Source organism: Eptesicus fuscus, chromosome 17 (assembly GCF_027574615.1).
Source record: "Eptesicus fuscus isolate TK198812 chromosome 17, DD_ASM_mEF_20220401, whole genome shotgun sequence".
NCBI lineage: Eukaryota > Metazoa > Chordata > Mammalia > Chiroptera > Vespertilionidae > Eptesicus > Eptesicus fuscus.
This window is the reverse complement of record NC_072489.1, coordinates 41,365,809-41,388,023: the sequence shown is the minus strand read 5'-3', so window position 1 is coordinate 41,388,023 and position 22,215 is coordinate 41,365,809. Positions and strand designations below refer to the sequence as shown.

At 39.9% G+C, this 22,215-nt stretch overlaps 1 protein-coding gene across 1 annotated transcript in view; it reads left to right on the top strand.

The window, feature by feature from the left end:
- HPSE2 (heparanase 2 (inactive)) overlaps positions 1–22,215 on the top strand; it is a 538,739-nt gene that overhangs the window by 390,651 nt on the left and 125,873 nt on the right. The window contains exons 7-8 of the mRNA XM_008144163.3: positions 4,122–4,215; positions 19,137–19,243. Coding sequence (XP_008142385.1) covers positions 4,122–4,215; positions 19,137–19,243 — 201 coding nt within the window. The remainder of the gene's footprint in view (positions 1–4,121; positions 4,216–19,136; positions 19,244–22,215) is intronic.

The following is a 22,215-nucleotide window of genomic DNA, read 5'->3' as shown; positions in this document are numbered from 1 at the left end:
ACCAAAGTTCCTGTTTCCACAGTACAATATAAACGTGGGTTTAAGTTTGCAAATGAAAGTTGCTGAAACTTCTCAGCATACTATGGGGCTTCCTCTGACATCCAAATGTGGATTTGATTCAGACCGAGGTTATTAAAAAGACACCATGTTGGTCAGGTTGGGGACGGAAGGGATTCTTAGCGGAGTCAGAGGTAGAAGCAATGCCCAGGGTCATATTTGAGAAGCATTTTAGAGGGTGACTTACATCTGTTAACTTATTTTGTTCTCTTGAAGAGCTCATCTACATCCATGGCTCCATTTATTACTTATAAACTGAAAAAGACACCCAGGTTATCATCACCTGTCATAACTCTTCTCTGTACCTCCTCTTTATTTCTCCAACTACCTGTTGCATATTCCCTCTTTGATATTCTCTGCATCCTTGATATTTCAAACAGAATTGTTCATCTCCTTTGACAAACCTAAAACCTAGTCTGACTGGCCTGCATGTCCTTGGCAACAGTATTCTCCAAAATATTCTCTCTCATAAGTTTGTGGTCATCACGGGCTCCCTTCCGCTTTTTCTTACACTCCACAGAAGTTTTATTTTATTAGTTCTTCCTTTACAGGCTCTCACTTTTACATCTTTCCATGAACTCCCTTACTTAGACCCAGATCCCTTCTTACCTGCACTATTGAGATAAGATAACCTTGTCACACGCATTTCCTGCTTGCAGCTCTCCCCTGCCCCAATATAATTCACAGCCCCAGAAAAGCCTGAGACCAACTGAGAATGATTGAATCCAGCTTGTTAGGTTAAATGTGGGGCCAACAACAGGCTCTAAAAAGCTTAAGTCAATGTTTTTATGGGAATTCCCCCCCTACATGTTAAATGAAGGAGGAATTGGACTATTTCTTGGGTCTAAGAAAATAGCTATTGAGTGAACAATAACAGGAAGCAACTTTTAGACCCATGTTAGAAGAGCCTTTCATGGATTCAAGCTGTAGTATGGTGGAACAGTACTCATAAGTATATGAAAGTGGATTCCCTGTCCTACATAATCACTTTTCCGGGATGATGTAGCAAGCTAACATGCTTTATACCACATGACCATAAAGGTCTTTTCAAGCTCCATAGTTTTAAAACATAATCACAACCCTCTCCATCCCTCCCTCTGCCTCCCACCTATTGGGATTGTCTGTTCTTGCTGCTCCATACTTCCCCCATTCCAAATCCTACAGTGAATGAACATGCTCTCCTTCCCCAGACGGATGCTGCCCTGCTCACCCCATCCCATGGTGTCTAGCTTACTGCCACCTTGGGCTCTTAAGTAACCTGGAGGCTAGATTTGCATATTGAGTTCCTTTTATGTGCTAGATTCTGTGCCCAGCATTTTGATTTCTGATTTGATAGATACAGTAGCCCTGTAAAAATACTATAGTTTCTTGTTAAATCAATTTTAAAGAAGGGCAAACACAGTAATCATATAAGTAGTAAGTTGCAAAGCTGGGATTGAACTAAGGTTTTCTAACTCCAAGTTCTGTGTACTTGAGAAGAAACAAAAGGAAGGAGGGGAAGAGTGAAGAGCCCCTCAACCCTGGACCATGGGTTGTGTGGGATAGGAGGGTGTACACTGAAAAAGTACATCTGGCATTTTTTATCTCAATCAGTATTTAACTGTACGTGTTGCCAGCAACATTTATAAACTTTGATGTTTAAAATAGATACTGGAGCTAACAAAGAGAAAGGAGGAAACTATAATATATTTGATTAAAACATAAAAGAACATTTATTACAGTGCATTTTTATTATATGCCTAGTCATAATGTAAAATAGCAACAACTATTCATGTTCTTTAGTATGTGTTAGATTAACATTGCATGAATTATTTTTTTGAATTTCTTTATTGATTAAGTTATTACATATGTGTCCTTATCCTCCCATTACCCGTCCCCCCACCCCCCCGCCACACTCATGTCCCTCACCCCCCTGTTGTCTGTGTCCATTGGTTAGGCCTATATGCATGCATACAAGTCCTTTGGTTGATCTCTCCCACTTACCCACCTCCCCACCTTCCCTCTGAGGTTTGACGGTCTGATCGATGTTTCTCTGTCTCTGGATCTGTTTTTGTTCATCAGTTTATGTTGTTCATTATATTCCATAAATGAGTGAGATCATGTGATATTTATCTTTCTCTGACTGGCTTATTTCACTTAGCATAATGCTCTCCAGTTCCATCCATGCTGTTGCAAATGTTATATGCTATCTAATCACAACTTTTAAAAAAAAATCAGGGGTGCTAATAGTGAAGTACTAATAGGAGGTAATGGACATGCCTAGCACTCTGTATTGCACATAATAAATGTTTATTGCACCTGAGTCTAGCATCTGTACCAGGAATGAGGTGAAAGGTCATGTCATTGTTTTCCTTTTATTCCCTAAAATAAGTAACCACAAAAATTTTCAAAAGCATGTACCCTGTGATACAATTCTATTTTTAGAATTCTATACTCATACTAATTTAATCAGTCCCATATTGTTTATGACCCCATCTTTGTGAGCTGAAAATTAGAGAAATTAGAAAAAAAACACCTAAGAGTTGTTGAGTTCCTACTGTGTGCAGACACTTTAGGTTTATGTACTTAATCTTTAGTTAATACTGAGAAGTAGATATGTTACCTCTCTTTTAAGAATAAGAAAACTAAGTCTGATAGAGGCCAACTGTCTTGTGCAATATCACTTAGATAGGAAATACCTGATTTGGAATCTGAACTTGGATATCTCTGGCTCCCAAACCCATACTCTTTCCAACATGCCAATGTTGGATTCTGTGGAAATGTCTGAGGTAGTGAGGGGGGCTGAATGGGTAGAGTTCATCTCCCACCTTCACTTCAACCAGAGCACCTGCTTTATAATTAAAAAAGAATTAACCATTCTACTACATCATACATTGGTATGGGAATTTATAATTAAAAAAGAATTTTCACATAGTTCAATAACGTGTACTGATAGGTTGATGTCTTATTAAAAATGAAATAATCTATCATTAGTCATCAGCCAAGAAGACCCGAGTGGGTTGGAAAAGGCACCCGAGAGTCATAAGCATTGATTTAAATGGATTTAATTTGGAATTTTTTGAAGATAGGGGTGGGGAGGTTTGAGATAATGAAAGTCACTTAATCCTGGGCCAGTCGCAGCTTCGACTTTGAATAAGAATTCACAAAGAGCATACTCACAAAGCTAGATGCAACTGTTGGAGTCAAATGTTCATAGTGTAGTATCAGCACAACTTGATGTTTCACTGAAGCTACCTAACAAAACCTGGACACACCCATGAGTGCCTTCTCACTATTTTAGGAGAGGGCTCCTGGACTTTAATCTATCTGACTCATTTATTTGTTTGTTTATTCATTCATTCACTATTCATTTACTTTGAAGATGGTAAGAGAAGGTTGACCACAAGATATTTTGCCCAGGGAGGTGAACTGGAGATGAAACCTTGAAGACTCACTCACTACTAAATCACATTATTGTGGTTGGTGTTTGTTTTCTTATTTATAAGTGTGGAAACCTATAAAAATGTTTGAGTATTCTTTCAAACTTCTCACATACTTTTATTACTTTAAGGTATGGGTAGGGATGATATGGAATGAGTGTTAAATTACATTCCCTGGGGGGCGGGGAATGTAACCTTTTCTCCATTACCCTTTTCTCCATTTCTCCATTCTCCATTGTTTTATGGATTCCTGTCTATGTCTATAGAGTAAGCAATGAAGTTTCGTGTGATAAAAGTTGAAAAAAATCACAATATTAGCCCACAAATGGAGGCGAAAGGAGACTAGACTTTGGGTGGTAAACACTGAATGCAATATACAGATGATGTATTATAGAATTGTACACTCGAAACCTATCAAATTTTATTAACCAATGACACCCCAATGAATTTAATACAATTTAAAAAGAAGAAAAAGTAAAAAGTATATTATTTATTTGAAAAGTACCCGGGACCAAACTTTCTAGGATATAAGAATCCAAGTGAACCCTTTTTGGTTTCTTCAGGCAATAGACACCTCTGACTAGAGAAGTGTATGTAGTCTTCTGCTCAAGATTTTATCTGATTCTTATTTTATTTTTATTCCAGTTGCTACATTGATGGCCGAGTTGTCAAGGTGATGGACTTCCTGAAAACTCGCCTGTTAGATACACTCTCTGACCAGATTAGGAAAATTCAGAAAGTGAGTAAAAGTCCCCTGGGAAGAAGAGGAGTCAATTTGGGGATGAGGCAAGGAAAGGTCAATGGGGCCCAGCTGAATGGCAGCACTGTGGGAACCAGGGTAGAAAAATAGTTAGTCCAGGTTTGCATGGTCCAGAGCTCCCCCTCACAGTTGACGATTGTTTATTGTTTTTCAAATGGAGAAGGGTTTAAATGTGATATACCAAGGTTCAATAACAAATATTTGTAATAGTTTGCTTCTAAATTGTGAGTTTCTTAAGGATAGGTTTACTTTATTTTCTTTTTTAAATGCAGGGGTTTATTTGGGGTTAGGTAAAGAAAAGGATGATTACATTTATTAAGTAAAATTTTGATCTGGGGAACTGGCAATTTTGAGCCATATTTACACTATTTCTAAATGTCTTAAAACCAGCCAAGTAACATCTTACTTTTGTAGAGATGTGAGGAAAGCCATATTATATTCAGCAATTGCATGTAGGTCCTATTAACAAGACACCTTTTTTGGTTAATAGTTCTCAAACTTGAGTACAGTCAAATCACCAGAACTTGCTCAGGATGTTATTCTGACTTAGTATGTGTGGAGTGGATCCCAGACATCTCTACATTTAATAGTCTCCCTTTAAGTGATTTTACCCAATGCAGATCACATTTTGAAATACACTGGATTAGTTAATTCTGAACCATAGAGATTTTATGTCTACAATTTCCATCTGTCTCTACAAAATGGTGATTTCACATGTTTTGTTGCTTAGTCAGGTCCTTTTCCAGGGAATGGGGACCTTTTGAACACTTAACTATCTCTTGATCAGATTAAACAAATCTTTGCAGAATAATAGCAACAGATAGGCCCCTATTAATATAGGACGAATAAATAAGTGAATGTACAAGTGAATGAAATGGTTCGTGTATAAAATTAGCTGTGAAATAAAATCCCATGTAGAACAATTATAGAAAAGTACTTTTGATTCACTAAAGTGGAAGTCTATACCCTTCTTTGCATTCATACCAATGTCATACATAGAATTACAAATATCCTTTTGAGTCCCCTTGTTATCAAAGGCTGGGAAGCCTCAGGACTTCTGGACTTTTGCACCCAAGTTTGATCTGTCTGAGGATCAGGTGCATTGGCCAGCACTTATCTGTCACTGCCTTCTACTAGGCAAAGCCTGGGAGAAATAAATGACTTGAAATATCTCTGTCAGTGTTTGACATTCATTTAGTTTTTAATACTGAAATTTTTAATATTTGCTGAGCACTTAGCAAGTACCAAGCAAAGTACCAGGTGCTGGAATACAAAATGGAATAAGACATAGTGTCTACCCTTGAGGAACTCACACTTCACACTTCTAAAGTTTAATACTTACTTTAAGCAGGTTTAGAAACATATTACTTAATATGTACAATGTCAACCTATTCTTTTTTTTTTTTAAGGATTTCACCACCCCCACCACCACCAGGGTAACCTTTCCTCCCCTAGCAGATTGCAGGTCTTGTGGTTTAGACCCCCCTCACCTTTCATATCGATGATTATGACCTCCTCTGACCTTTGCTCCTCTGGCTTTTGCTTTGGCCCTGCTGAAGACATGGTTGGATTTTTTCCATGGTGGGATGGTGGGAGATGGGACATTGGAAACCCAAGAAGAGAACCTGCATCACAAATAAACTTTGCCACACCACAATCTCTAGTGCATAGATCCTCGGAATGCTTTCCTTACAATCCTGTGGAAGAGCCTAATTTCCACCAACAACATTTGTCTTTGCTCAAGTCAAAATATAAATGGAAAGCCCCACATGAATCTGACCCCTGGAGCTTTGAACATAAAAACCCAGCTGATAGTACAATGTCAACCTATTGAATACTACAGTTTTCTAAGCATATTGTGCTTATGTAGAGGGGAGAATTTTATCTCATTTATTTCTTTGTTCTTCCATTCAGTAGATAGTTATTGAGTGCTTACTGTGTTCCAGGCACTATTCCAAGTGTTTGTATTACAGCAGTGTACAGGATAGATAACTCCCTATATTTTTTACTTTTTGGTTTTGACCTGATCACAGTGGAAGTAAAATGATTCAATGGTATCATGGTATTGACCGTGAAGGTTTTAGCTGTGCCCATATAATTTTTAAAGTAGAACAAAAAGCTCTAAGTCAGAACTAAGACAAAGGTGTTGGGATTAGGTTCTTTCCTTTCTCCTCACAACCCATTACTCTCCACCACTGCATACTCCTTAACCATCATGGAATGTTCAAAGACTGAAATTAATAAGCTAAGCTCACCTCCTGATTTGTGAAGGCAAGGCCAGAGAAACTTAAGGAAAAAGGCGCAAACTGCACATTTGAGATTCAGACCTTTGAAAACATGTCTGATGGACTTGGATGGGGAGGGCAAAGTACAGTGTCAGAGAGAAATAGTGGAGCCTCTAAGAGAAATGACCTACATGCAGAAGAGATGGCTCGTCTTTGCTGCACGTTGCCTGAAGCTCCCACTGGAAGACTCAAAGGCTGGGATGACTCAAAGGCTCTCAACTAGAAGCATCAGAAGGGCTGTTGATTCCTGAGTGTGGCAGTTAGTTGATGCCAGCTGCTGACTAGCACCTTTGTGGGACTCCTAACAGGAATACCTTCATATGCACTCTTGATGTAGCTTGGGCTTCCTCCCAAGGTTCTAAAGTCCAATAGATGCCCAAGAGAGAGCCAGGTGGAAATGGTATCACCTTTTCTAATCTACCCTGAGAAGTCACTAAGACTGATGGAAATTCAAGGGCAAAGGAAATAAACTCCTCTTGATGGGGAAGTGGCAAGATTCTGGAAGAGCATCTAGGACCAGAAATATTTTTGCAGTTATTTTTGAAAATACTGTCAGCCAAACTTCCATCCTCCGTTTCATTTAGTAGCCTTCAGTCATTTCCCTCATTAGTTTTCTTCTTCCAACTCTCTCTTACAAAACTCCTGCTAGATATTGCCTTAAATGGGTATCTGCTGGGGGTGTGACTGGATCGCAGATTCTCTGAGACTTGACTCACAGGACGGACTCTTCATTGGCTCTAATGTTAGGGCCTTCAGGATGAGTCTCTCTCAGCACAGCCCAGGATGTGCTAGATACTGGCCTGCCCTGGGGAGATAAGAGCTGGGAGAAGATCAGAAAAGGGTCACCAAGCTTTGCCAGTTGAAATGTTGTTTTTCAGTTCCTGAAGTCCCCTGTGGGTAGGAAGGGGTATGGGAAGTTAGAGACCAAAGTGAAGACCAGAGCAGAGTGGCCAACTTCTTTCTCGTAAGCCCCAAAACCAGTTCTTCAGAGATGAGCCAGGTAGGATTTTAATATGTATATACCTGAAGCCCTCACCCAAAAGCTAGAAATGATATCTTTGTGTGTGTTTTTCTGTACTTTGGGAACTTCAGAGAAGTCCTAATAACACCTCCCCCCACACTGATATCCCTAAGCCCACAGTGATAGAAAAGGGCATATTTCTGACGAAAGCACAAATGGAATTGGTAAGGTAAATCAGTGGTGAGGCTGTTTGAATAAGAAATAGGATACAGGATTTGAAGTCTCGTGGCTTGGGTTGGAGCTTAGGCTTAGTTGTGTGACGTCGGGACATTAACTTAATTTCTCTGATTCTGTTTCTTTAAGAGCACTATCTTCCCTCCCTCTCAGGAAGGTTAGGAAGGTCATGTGAAGTCCTGCTCTGTTAATTGCTATTGAAACTTAGTTCTTAATGCTATTACTGTTGTGGTTTTAGTTACTGTAGTTATTTTTAATAATTTATGAAACTGGAGAAGCTTCATGCTACCTTTATCCTCAACTTGTTTTTTGTTTTGCTTTTTTCCCTCTTTCCTCTTTCTTTGAACCCTGGAGAATATGATAGGTGATATTTTTGGCACCTGAAAGACAGTAACTCAATTGCTAAAAACAGCTGTGATTTCCAAATTTAGACACCACTTATAAGAATTGTCAGTTTTCTGAGCAGTGGGTGAATTGTTGTGATATGAACATCTGTATGATACTTTTGAAAGCTAAACAGAGTGTTTGGACACCAACTTCTTTGGATGACCCCCACTCTCTCTCCCTTCCATTAGAATGAGGATAATCATCTATCTGTACTTTGGGAGATGCGTCAAGGGAAAAGGGTTGAGAATCTAACAATACAGGCAAGAGTCAGGTGGAAAAGTGAGAGATGTTTAGGATATAGTACAGATGGTATAGTGTGGATAACTGGGCTGACTCCAAAACAATGATATAAGAACCAAGAAGAACCACTTTGGCTTAAGTAATTTGGACTCAATGATTTGTGTCATCTCCTAGAGGAATCAGAGGAGGAAATAACACTTTTTGATATTATTTTCAGCAATTCAATAAGCACAGGAAGGAGTTGGTGAAATCACAGTCATAAGGGAAGTATTTCCAAAAGTCTATCCATATGATTGCATTTTAAATACTAAATAAACCAAACAATTGGCTTCCCTAATAGTTTCTTTTTCCCTCCCTCCCTCCCTCCCTCCCTCCCTTCCTTCCTTCCTTCCTTCCTTCCTTCCTTCCTTCCTTCCTTCCTTCCTTCCTTCCTTTCTCTTTTCTTCCCTTTCTTCCTTCACTTATCAGTTGGTTATAATATTCTTAGTATTTTTCAGACCCCTGAGGATAAAATGGTAAATAAGACTGATGTGGTGGTTGTCTTCATAGATCTTATTATGGTCTAGTGGAAAAATAGTTAATGAAGCAAGCAACAATAATAAGGTGTGATATATCCTATATAGGGACATATCAGGTGCTATGGGTACCCATAGAGGGAAATATCTACTTTCTAAGGGAAGAGAAATATAAGAAGTCCTTCTAGGTGGAGTAACATTTAGGCTAACACCTGAAGTATAGACAACTTCATATTTATACAGTTTGTCTTACAGCATGATCAGAGGACTCCTGGTTGTAGATGTGTATGGTGGAAGGAATGGTTTATATCGTTTATAATATAACTATGATCATTCTTTTGTTAATATCATCATTGCTTATGATTGCTTATTCTATTTAATAAAGATTAACTCCTTTGAAGTCTCAATAAATGCAATAACATTGTGCCACTTTTTCCAGTATATCTTAGTTGCAGGATCATGGAAGTAGGTAAGGCAAAAGAATATTTAATCCTTTTAAAGTAATTAATAGATCAAAAAAGAAACTTTGTTCTCAACCAACCTTCTGATTTACCTAATTATTTGAGCCTGTTAGTATATATCCAGGGGGAAGAAGGTAAAGAATAATAGTTATTCTTCAGGATTATAAAATAACTGAGCTCACAAGGGAAAATGAGGACAATGGTATTGTTAACCTTCTCTAATAGCAAACTGCAAAATGAAAATATATAGGGCAAGAACAGTAGTATCACCACAAAAATTAATATTTGATTGATTGATTCATTAATTAACTCATTCATTTATTAATGTTGAATGCTTACATCAATGTTCCAGTGCCTACCCTAGTGTTTCTCACTCAACAAGTGCTCAATAAATGTTAGAGGGAGGAAGGCAAGCAGAGAGGGGAAGGTGAATGAGCAGGGTCAAATAATGGAAGAAGTGTAACGGAAGTAATGTCTTTGTCTCATTCACATTTGGATCTAATAATGGAAGAATGTAATCTACTACTGACTTTATAGCATAATGTCAAATAGATAGAAATAGATTTAGGCAGCCATAAATGGGCTCTGCCTACATGTAGGCACAGCAGGAGATTGTCTTCTGAATATGTGTGTAGGAGTGAAGCAAAGATCTCTTTACAGCTCAAAGTAACATTGTACTCTGTTTGCTAATGCTGGGTATTTCATTTTAGAAAAATAATGTTTCATTCTGTAGTACAATGAGGATATAAAATGTAAATAACCCAAGAAGAGGTAAACTACACAGGTTTAAAGGCCTACTATGGTGCTAATCTATATATATAAAAGCCTAAACTACTGAACGACTGGTTGACCAATCGCTATGATGCACACTGACCACCAAGAGGCAGATGATCAGCAGCTGCCTCCTGGTGGTCAGTGCACTCCCACAGCCAACCTCCCGCGGCCAGCCAACCTCCCGCAGTCCCTCCCCCCAGCCAGAAGGCCCTGATCGGCCCGATCGCCGGCCAGGCTGAGGGACCTTACCCATGCACAAATTCATGCACTGGGCCTCTAGTCTATATATATAAAAGGCTAATATGCAAAGTGTCCCCTTGGGAGTTCAACTGGGAGTTCGATTGCTCGCTATGATGTGTGCTGACCACTAGGCGGCGGCATGGAATGGAGGAAGGCCCTGGCTGGCAGCTGGAAGGCCTGGATCAGCCCTGATGGCCGGCCAGGCCTAGGGACCCTACGCATGCAAGGATTTCGTGCATTGGGCCTATAGTACCAAATAGAAGGCCCTTTCCCAAGAGTAGGTTTTGATTGAGGGGAAGAGAAACAGGCTAAAGAAGTATTCAGGAGAGGCAGAGGATCCTAAATACAAACTGTGTATTTTGTTTGTATGTCACTTTAATACTTTAGGTGATATTCCTGGGTGATTCTGATTTTCATATAGCCAGAGCTTATACACTGGGGACATCTTTTAGAAAAAGAAACAAACAAATTTGCACATTTTAGAAGTATATCTGACAAGTGAACACATTCCTAGGGCCTGCCTAGGACGTTAGTAGAGAGCTGTGAAAGTGGAGAGCCAGAGGTTGAAGCTTCATGAGCTTCCCAGTAAATTAGCCTCTGTGACTCCTCTTGGCTGTGCATCTGCAAATGGGAGAATATGAAGCAAGGGAAACTTTGGCTCTGCTCTTTCATATATTAGATACTAATGATAAATCAGGGACTCTGGCTGGAAAGGCATCTTTACCACAAAAGTGCTCCAATGTTGAAGACATTTTCATTCCATGAGCCATATTTTCTTGATTATTAAACACAAATAATTATTAAATATACCATCAATTTAATAACAGCTGGAAGAGAGAGTAAACAGCTGACAAGTTTCTTTTGATATTGATCATGAAAAACATTTTGATTCCAAAATCATTAAAGTGTGAAATATGCATCATTAACTTCCAGCAATATAATTGTATTACTTTTTAGGTTACAAATGCCTCTTATTGAGTGCATCATATATTACTAACCCATTGAAGAAACCAGTGATTTGCTCAAGGTCACACTTGCTAAGTAGTAAAATTAGAATTCACACCCAGGTCCGTCTAACTCCAGAGCTCACACCACTATCCAATACACTATCTGCATTGCCTATACTTGTTAACCATTATTTCATAACCCATATAATATTTATATTCCTAATTACCCAGGATTAGGAAGGCTTTTAAAGAAGAATACTGGCTGGCCAGCGTGGCTCAGTGGTTGAGCATCAACCTATGAACCAAGAGGTCAGGGTTCGATTCCAGGTCAGGGCACATGCTTGGGTTGCGGGCTCGATCCCCAGTGGGTGGCATGCAGGAGGCAACCGATCAGTGATTCTCTCTCATCATTGTTTCTATCTATCTTTCCATATCCCTTCCTCTATGAAATCAATAAAAATATATTTTTTTAAAAAAGAATACTGAATGTTCCTGGTGAAAGAACATTAATTTAATCCCCAAATCAGATAATGTAATTTGGGGTTCATCTCTTAGAAATCAGGACTGAATGAGAGTTGGAACCACGATATTAGATAATATCTAATGTTACCACAAAATTAGTGGAAGATGACAAGGCCTTTCAGGAAGTTGTTTGCATTCATTCAGTGGACTTCATTAATATGTTTCATGTGCACAGGCTTTTGGTCCTGATATGTGCAAGGCATGACATTGTGGAGCTATATGCTGCCCATGGACATTGGAGGAATGGCCCTGGGAACAAATGGCTGTTTGGGCAAGAAGCTTCTTCAGAAGGGAGAGGCAACTTGGGGTGATTTACCAATGTTTACACATGGAAGTGGGGAGATGTCCTCAGTGAGAGGAAATTACCTGTGAGGCTGGTGGAACCTATCACTTGTCTGTGGGTAGACTGTTCAGTAAGACTGAGGGAAGGACAGAAAAGGACTGGGGAAGGAAGGAAGGAAGATTGCTTTATATGCAAGTAGCTGTTGCCTAGTCTCTTCCTCCACCAGAATTTACCCTTGAACAAGTCATGGCTTTGGGATTCTGTGACCTTTCTTCTTTATTGTTCTGCATATGCTCATAATTTCCTTGCCTCCCTGGTGACTTTATATTTTCTGTGTATGTCTTATTTTAATTTTTTTTTTTTTTGCAATTACATTCAATTGCTTTTCTGTGGTTTGAGATAATAAGAGCAGAGAATGCAATTTTAAATCCTAAATATGACACAGAAGCCACAAATTAAAAATTGATCTAATACCGAAAGAAAATGGGCAAAATGTAGCACTCCGGAACAGGGAGACGATAAAAAGAAATTATACAGAAAAAAATTAATGAAACTGACAGGAAGTGCATTAGACAGAAGAAATAAATCAAGAGAATGTGTTGAGAATGGCTGAGCTCAGAATAGCTCGGCTTGTCTAACTTAAGGACATATTAAATATGGAAGCAGTTTAGTCAGTAGAAGCCTCTAGGTCTCAAACAGGAAAACTCAACTAGAAAGTGGACAGAGTCCTAAACTGCAACTATAAGTATTTGGTATTTGCTGTTATGGTTTTGAGGCTGTTAATTTTCTTCTCTGAAATTTGATCTTTTCATCAGTAAATATCTCAAGTTATTTCATTATCTCATTTATTTCACAAGTACTTAAAAAATGTTCTATAGGGTATGCAAAAAAGGAAAAAACGCTTATAGTATAGGAAGGAAAACAAATAGGAAAACAGAAAATTATAACTTGGTATAATAAGATTAAGGTCAGAGACGGGTTCAAAGAACTTGAGGGCCCAAAGGAGAAAAGTAACTTTCTGAAGGTTTGACTAAAGTTTCACACAGGAGGTAACATGAATTAACCCATGAAAAAAAAATCAGATAATCTGGGTGAGGAATGGATATGGGGAGAAGGTAATCAGTGAACACCTAAAATAAGATTGTGTAGTTGGAAATGATGAGTCCATTTTGTAGTAAACCAGAGGTGTTGTGGTGAGGGAGGGCAGAAGAGGTCACTAAGGGGTTTATGAAGTATCTTAGATACCAAGTTAATTAAAGTAGTTGACATCGGATTCCAATGGCTCAGTGGTTCTCACTGTTATTTCACGATGTCTAACGTACTCCCATGGACAAATGTATAAAATTGACCATGGGTTGTGTGCAGTTAATGGCTCTGCAGTTTTTCTCCCAGTTAAGGAATCCTAATATATAAAAAACCTGGGTCCTAAAGACCAGTAACAACCAGAGGCTGATCAACCAGAAGTCTGTGCTGGCCCCGCTCCCAAGCTAGTGGATAGGGGCAATCAGGTAGGCAGGCAGAGTGATTAGGGGTGATCAGGTAGGCAGACCAGCAGTTAGGGGTGATCAAGTAGGCAGACCAGCAGTTAGGAGTGATTAGGTAGGCAGACGGCCCCTCGCAGGGCTGGCCCCGCCCCCCAGCAAAGAAAGAGGGAGGCCCAGGCCAGCCAAGCCATTGCACTCCAACCTGTCACCTGCAGAGGGAGGCCACCAGTGGCAGGGAAGGGGGGGCACCGCTGCACAGATGGCAAGCAGTGGCAGCGGCGGGGGTGGGGTCAGCTGACTGCATCCTGGGGAAGGGAAGCCCCGATAGGCCCTGATCTCAGGCCAAGCCTAGGGACCCTACCCAAGGGGTCCCGGATTGTGAGAGGGTGCAGGCCGGGCTGAGGAACGCCCCCCCCCCACACTAGTGCACGAATTTTCGTGCACTGGGCCTCTAGTCATCTTATAATTCTGGTAAATGAAAAGAATGTTACTGTGACAACTTAGAATCTTTTTTTTTTTTCTTTTTCTTGTTTTGGAAATCATTCCCCAGATCACTGCTCTCAAATTCATTACAAACAAGTTACTCTTAGTACATCTCCTAACTAATTACACAGACCTCTGTGATCACACACAGCAGTGTGGAGGGTGGACTTGTCAGGAGGACTGAGGAAGAAATGGTGAGATCTAGCACCCAGAACAAGGCAGTGAGGAAGGAGAGGGCAGAATGAAATGATCCCCTCCTCTTCCAATAGGAGGTAGTTTAAAGTCAGAAATACACAAGAAGAATGTAAAGAAACATCGGAACATTACTGAACTCTAACTAGAACCTTTTGTAAATATAATACGGGACAAAGAGGCAGAGGCACCCCCCAGAGGAGCTCTGTGCACAGGAAAGGTTTAAGGAGCTTCCTGAAGCTTTGAACCGATGATACAGGAGATAAGTTCTGGTTTCTTAAAGAGCTACTGCTCTTCCTGGTGTCCTGGGGAAGGCTGATTTCTGAGTAGATGAGAGGCTGGAATTAATGGACTCCAGCTTCTTTTGGAGGGTGGGCCTCCTGCCAGGCTGATTAGCCAGCTGGCCTGTCCACTGTTCCTGTTTTATTGCTTCCTTTCTCATTAAGCAAGGTGTTGGGTTTGGATAACCATAAACAACATGTCTGCTGCTACAAGGCTACCATCTCTTGCACAGTCAGTGGCTGAGGCCAGGCTCTCAGGAGTCATTTTTTAAAAAAAGACTTAGGTCACAGTTTTTGAGAAACAGGAAAAGGAAGTCCAGGTTTGAAACTATGCCACATAAATGGTTATTTTTCTATTTTTACTGTTTTTCCTTTAAAAAAATTTCAAAGTGGTAGAGAAAATAAAACTTGTAAAAAATTGGTGCTGTTTTTCCTAACCTCTTCTTTCTCTCTCACCTCACTTCCTTCAGTATAGTCACACAAATAGTCCTGAGGCCTTCAAGCCCGAAATATGAGGGAAGAGAACTGGGTTTCCCTTCACCCTGCCCCCAGTCTCGCCCAAGGATTCTGATCAGCCTCTAGTCACTTGTGAGCTGTTCTGTGGGTACCTCAAAACTCCCTTGTCTACATGGGCCCAATGGCTGAAGTCTATTTAGAACAAAGAGCTTCTGAAAGGGAGCGAATCACTTCACTCCCTCTACCTTCACATCAGTAATCTCAGCATTTGTACTTCCCCCTCCCCAGTCAGTGTGTTTCTTAAAATAACCTTCATTGGCACATCATTTCTCACCAGGAACATACCTTTCTTTATTCCAGTCCTGCAATTTTCTCTCTTCCAGCACAGGGAGAATCATATTTACGCAGAAAACCGCAGTGTTGAACTAGAGCCCTCCGTTTCTTAGAGTTTCACTTTCTAAGGGAATTTTGCAGGTGGTTCCATCTGGTTTTCCTGATTTTTTTCGTTCCTAGTCTGCCCTTACCGATTTCCTCCCTAGTCCCAACCAGCACCCAGCCTCAGTACCTCCCTACCACCTCACCACAATGGTTTCCTCTGCTCATGATAGTCATACAGTTCATCAAGCTTCTCACCATGTTCCAAACGGTAAATGCTCAGAAAATCCTTGCTGATCTGTACCAACTACTTCCAAAACCTTTAATATGAAGACTTTCAAGGAATCTCTTTTCCACGGAACATTTCATATAACTTGTTTAGATTTTGTATCAAAGTTCTACCTCACTGTGTGTTTTTTGTTCATGTGGCTTCTCTAGAAAAAGACAGGAATTCCTTCCTTGTTGAGAGTGGATAAATGAACTACTCTGAATGAGAATTACGTTAATGTAAATGAGCCCTGTGCACTTTTAATTTTAAACGGGCCTTTCTCTGCTACTTAGCATACATCTGGCCCATTATCACCACGACAAGCATTGTGTCCAAAAGAAAAGTAACTAGCTCTAATGTTAGATTAATCCAAACATAATCATATGTACTTTGGACAAGAAGAGTGATTTAGGTAATTTTGATTTATGCTTTAAGAGCTTACCATATACCAGACACTTTTCCAAATGCTTTATAATCATTAGGTAATTTAAATATAAAAAAGGCACATATTCCACTTTATTGGGATATAATTCACATACCATAAGAGTCACCCTTAAAAAGTGTGTAATTCAGTGACTTTTAATATATTCACAGAATTGTGAAACTACTGTTTAATTTTAGAACATGTTCATCATCCCCCAAAGAAACCCCATACCTATTTGTAGTCACTCCCCATCCCCTCTCCTCTTCGCCCTCTCCTTCTCCAACCCTAAAAAACCACTAATTTGCTTTCTGTCTTTATGGACTAGTCTATTCTGGATATTTCATATAAATGGAATCATATAATATGTGGCCTTCTGTGTCTGAATTCTTTCAGTTTAATGATTTTAATCATACTGTAGTATTTACCTTTTTGTTTTGTGTTGTTTAACCAAACCCCTTTTCTCTAATTGTCTCATTTCAATATCTGTCTTTGAGAAAAAATTAAATCCTGAATATCCTAGAAGTCAAAGACAAAAAGAAAAGCACCATTATTTGACTCAGTTTTAGTTAGTCACAAAAGAAGTACAAAGTTTATCAAGAGCACAGGTATTTTTAAGGGGAATCATTGGTGTAGTCCTTTAGTGTCACTATATGGCTCTGTCTTTTGATCATTTAAGGTGTTTTCCTGGCTTTCTTAGTTATAAAGTGTTGCCCTGGCTACGTGGGTTCGGCACTTCGAGTCGTTTGAGAAGGGGAGAGACCTGTCTGTGGCGTCCTCAATAACTCTTCTTTTTTTGGGTGCAAGGGGGATTCTTATTTAATCTTTAACAGCATTCCAATTTGATCTCCACTATTAATTCCCAGGGTTTTTCTTCCATTTTTGATTACTATCTTACTTTCATCTGAAATTTTTGAAGTATTTTTACAATTTTATTACTTAAAGGATCAAGCACTTTGCCATCTCTGATTTGAAAATAGGTCTCAAATAATATAAATTATCTAGTAGTTGGCGGGGCGGGGAGGGGGTGTTGTGGAAAGGCAGGGAACTATATCCAGGAAGAGATTTTTAAAAAAGAAATCTTTGCTGATGTCTGTGTGTGTATATATATATATATATATATATATATATATATGCAAAGAATTAATTAAAATCATATTCCTGAACTATAGCAAACTATTATCATCAATTCATGAAAAGACCTGCTTTAATTTTTACCTTCATCTCTAATCCCCACTCACATGTACCTCCCTCAAATGCATGACTTCCTTATGCGTTTGATATATGTCTTTAAGAAACATATATCTTTATATACTATTTAGTATTATTGGGTATGAATGGGTAATTATATAAATAATATTGATCCATAAATATCATTTTGTTGATATTTTTTAACTTACCACTAACCCTTTAAAACCTGTTCATATTGCTGGATTTACATTGAATTTATTGCTCTAACTTGTGCATAATATTTTATGATATGTATCTACCACATTTTACTTTCCTATTCCTCTAGCAACAGACACCTGCCACAAACATAGTAAACAGTCTCATACTTGTCTCCTTAGAGACCTGAGGGAAAATAGAGTTGGTCTAAATGTACAGGAGAGTAATTGGTGGGCCATAGGACCTTACTAAATGCACTATCATATTTATCCAGTGCCTCTTATGCATAACCAGCATCTTCTCAGTCCCACCTCCTGCTCTGGTTATCTCTGCAGAGATCAGAGATAGGCAGGTGCACAGGCTGCAACCAGTGTAGTGCTGGTATGGTGCAGTAGAGCCTCACCCCTCAGTGAAATGGGGTAATGGCGTGAGGTGATAAATAGTCACAAGGCTACTCTTGACCTTTGGAGGATACGAGCCAAAGGACAGTTCTGAGACACAGCTCTTAGCAAGATCGCTGTGGGATTGAGTACAAGTTGCCAGCACTGGTTGCCAACTTGAAAATGCTTCCTTGTACTGGTCTCCCCTTCTTCCCTATTTCAGTTTCCCAGTTCCTCATTCCTGCTGATATTACTTCCCAAATGAACCACCTATAGACAAGCCTTTGTGTCAGCTCTGCGTTCAGAGGCTAAGCAGTGTACAGCATTATCCCTAAGTACTGCCTGACTGCTTTCCAAAAGATCTGAGCTCTGATTGGGATAGTTTGGCCAATCTCCAACTTATGGATCAGACCCTAGGGCCTAGGCCATTTCAAAACGTCAGACGGCCACCTTTTGACAAGAGATTTTGCCTTTGCTTAGAAGACTGCTCCCTGTGTAGGATCTTTCACCTGTGGGTCAGTGATTTTTCTTTTTATCCTTACTGCAGTTACCTCAGATATGTGGTTATAATATGTACACATGCCCTGGTAATTGTAAAATATTTCTCCCAGACATTGATCTCTGTGGTCTCTCATGATTCATGACTTTTGATGCATGGACAATGCACTCATCCATGGATTTGCTGTAACACAGTATTAAGAAAATTTGCTTTTCACCCTAGCTGGTTTGGCACAGTGGATAGAGCATTGACCTGCAGACTGAAGGGTCCCAGGTTTGATTCCGATCAAGGGCACATGTTCAGGTTGCTGGCTCGATCCCCAGTAGGGGGTGTGCAGGAGGCAGCTGATCAATGATTCTCTCTCATTGATGTCTTTATCTCTCTCTCCCTTCCTCTCTTAAATCAATAAAATTTATTTAAAAAGAAAAAGAAAATTTGCCTCTCAGTGCTTGTTAATAAGGAAATATTATAGATTTATATCTTTCAGTGAAGTGTGTTGCAGTCAGTCTATGTCCTGGAATCGCACTTGTTCTCTTGACACATTGAAGTAACTTAGGAAAAAGTGATCATTTCTTTGAGTGGACATGTATCAATATTAATGCTTATGTGTGTGTGCGTGTGTGTGTGTGTGTGTGTGTGTGTGTGTGTTTACATGCATGCGTGTGCCGGGTCACTGTATGTGGTGCATCAAAATAAAAAAAGCACAGGTTATTACCACCTGGGAGTAAGGGATTGCAGGAATTTCCTTAAGGGATGTGTGTTTCTTCTGATTGGGGAACAGCTTTTAATAATATCACTATCCCCTTCTGCTTTGTTGTGTGAACAGGTGGTTAATACATATACTCCAGGAAAGAAGATTTGGCTTGAAGGAGTGGTAACTACCTCAGCTGGAGGCACAAACAACCTATCAGATTCCTATGCTGCAGGATTCTTGTGAGTAACACTTTCAATTTTACTCCCAGGGACTTTGAGGAAAGAAGGATAGTGAGACTGCCATAGTTGCTCAGTATTCTGCCCTTGAGAGGGAGAGTTCATGTTGAAAATTCTTCATCCATTTATTTGTGAATATGTTTAGCCATTCAATAAAGCAAGATTAGAGACTTCTCTAGATAGGAAAATGCCAGGCACAGGCATCAGAACAAGAGAGTAGCAGCAGTAGTCATAAAAGTAATAAAAAATTTATTTAATGTCTCCAGTGCAAAACATAGTGCTGACATTTTCTCATCTAATTTTCACCATAGTCCTGGAAGATGGGTAAGGGTAACACTGGGTTTTTGCCCTCCAGGATCTTAACACTGGAGGAAGGGAGACGAGATAAGTAAAGTCATAAAGATAAGTGCCATAACAATAATAATTTTAATTCTGTCGTGCTTACTGTGTGCCAAGCACTGTCTAAAATGCTTTATACATGGTTAATAATTTAACAGCCAGTGAAGTAGGAACTATTACTGTATAATAAAAGCCTAATATGCAAATTGAACGACCGGCAGAAAGACCAGACTCTATGATGCGTACTGACCACCAGGAGGCAGATGCTCAACACAGGAGCTGCCCCCAGCCCGCAGGCCCCAGGCCAGCCAAGGCAGGTGCCATCAAGGGGCCCCCCTGTCTCCCCACTGGTCACCCTGCAGATTGGCCCTAATCACCGGCCAGGCCTAGGGAACCTACCGGCATGAATTTCATGCACCGGGCCTCTAGTTACTTTATAACAACCCAGTGAGATAAATACTATTGTTAGTTAGTAGCAGAGATTGGACTCACACCCAGGCAACATGTGTGACCACCTACATCAGTCCACCTTTCACAGAGTCTGTCTATAAAAGGAAAGGGATAGACATGCAAAGAAATCAAAGATTTCTCTGACTGGAAGGATCAGGAAGGGCTTAATGGGAAAAGTAGCATTTGAATGGGACAAAGAGAGATTACTCTAATTTCTGTTGGTGGAGAATGGTGGTGACGGGACAGGGAACATTCTCAGCTGAAGGAACAGGGGAGGGGAAATGTGTGTGACAAAAGCCTTGGCATCTGAGGGAATGTAGGAAGGCTGAGACTAAGGAGGGAGTTTACCATCAAATCATGAAAGGCCTTGAAGATCAGGCAGATGAAATGAAGCCTGTTCCATATTCAGTGGCAAGCCAGTGAAGGTTTTGGAGGAGAGAGACATCATCTGACCTATGTTTTAAAACATTGGCTTTGGCAATAGTACACTCAGAGTCTGGAGAGGCAAGGGATGGGAAAATGAACTTGAAGGTTATTGAAGTTTTCTGGAGAACAGTTTAAGCCAGAAGAATAAGAGCCTCTGACTGGCCTGCCAGTGTTACATAGCAGGGACAAACCCCTCAGGACCACGGGCTAACCTGTCCTGTCTAGTCTTATGGTCCTGGCCTTTGGCTCAGCAACGTCTTCCTAAGAAGCTTCTTTGATACATTTGTGAAGGAAAAATCAGGTCAGTCATGTAGATTTGCCTTTACAGGTAGAATCCTGCAAGTCAATGTAATATACTGTAATATCCTGGGTCTTCCATCTATGTGTCTTCAGCACTTAACACTGAGTGGCACAGAACAGTTGTTCAATGAGCATGGCTCAGATGAATGACATGGAGTGAATCAGCATTTGATAGTGTTGCTGAGAGTCTTCTTTCAAAAATATACTCCACACCAGGTTTCACTGTGAGCCTGGGGGCCAGGGTAAGAAGCCAGACTAGCAGTCAGTACTACAGGGGACCTCTTGGCATCAACAGTGGACTAGCTTTTGCTCAGCTGTTGCAAAAGAACTCTGCTGCAGAGCCCAGCAAACAGCCCCAGTGCACCGAGTGTTTTCATGAGCATTCTTCTCTTTAGGGGATGATGTGAAATGAAAAGTACCACAGACCTTCATGGAGGGAGCTGGAGAGAGACCTATCTTTTTATGAGCATCAGCCAAATATCTGTAGATATCTGCATTTTGCAGAACACAGATAAACATGGTTATTTAGATTCTAGTCATAGTTCAGACACCCATTGCTTAGTTGGCACAGACCATATGAAAACTAGCTCATTCTGCTCCTGATCTTCCTTCTTACCTCTTTATCACACATTTGCTCACAGCTCCACTGGCAGCTATCCAGCATTGTGCCCTTTGAGTTCAGTTCTCTTCAAGGGGCATAAATTGCTTCTTAGAAAAAAAAAGTAAAGCATTATAGGAAGTTCCAGAAAGTTAGCAGTAAATAAGAAAAAAGACATTTTTTATCCTTTTTTTCAATATATGGTATAACTGTGAGCTTACTAGTACACATACCCGTGCAACCATGAATCAGAATTCTTCACTGTCAAGTATTCAAGGGTGCTTTTTCCCATCAGGGCTTTGAGATTCTTTGATGCACTACAATATACCCTTGGCATACTACTATGTCTCCAGTTTCTAGTAGTGTCTGGCACATATTAGATATTCAATACACTTATGTGGAATGAAAAATACTGGCTGCAGTAGCATCTTTGGTGAAATATTTCAGTCAGCTTACCACCTTTCTCTATTTGAGCATAAAAGGGACACTTAGAACATCATGTATCTCTTCCTCTCAGGGCTTATTATTACCAGAAGAAGATGAAGATAACTTCAGTACTAACCATCCACTCTGAAAATCCAGGGGGAAGCAGGAGTTCTGGCCATAGTCAATTTTGAATCCTGTGGGGATGTGCATATTGGATGTGGGTTTGGAGAAGAGGATGCATATTCTTCCCTTTTGTGTTACAGTTCCTTCAAAACCTCCCCATATACTAGCAAAAAATCAGATTTACTAGTTAACATTTATTTGTTAAAAAATATATATATAAAATCTTTGCAGGTGACTGTGCTAGGCTCTGTAGAGGTCACAAGTTGGAATTTGATACTATCCCTGTAAATGTGTATGTACAGGTATTTACATA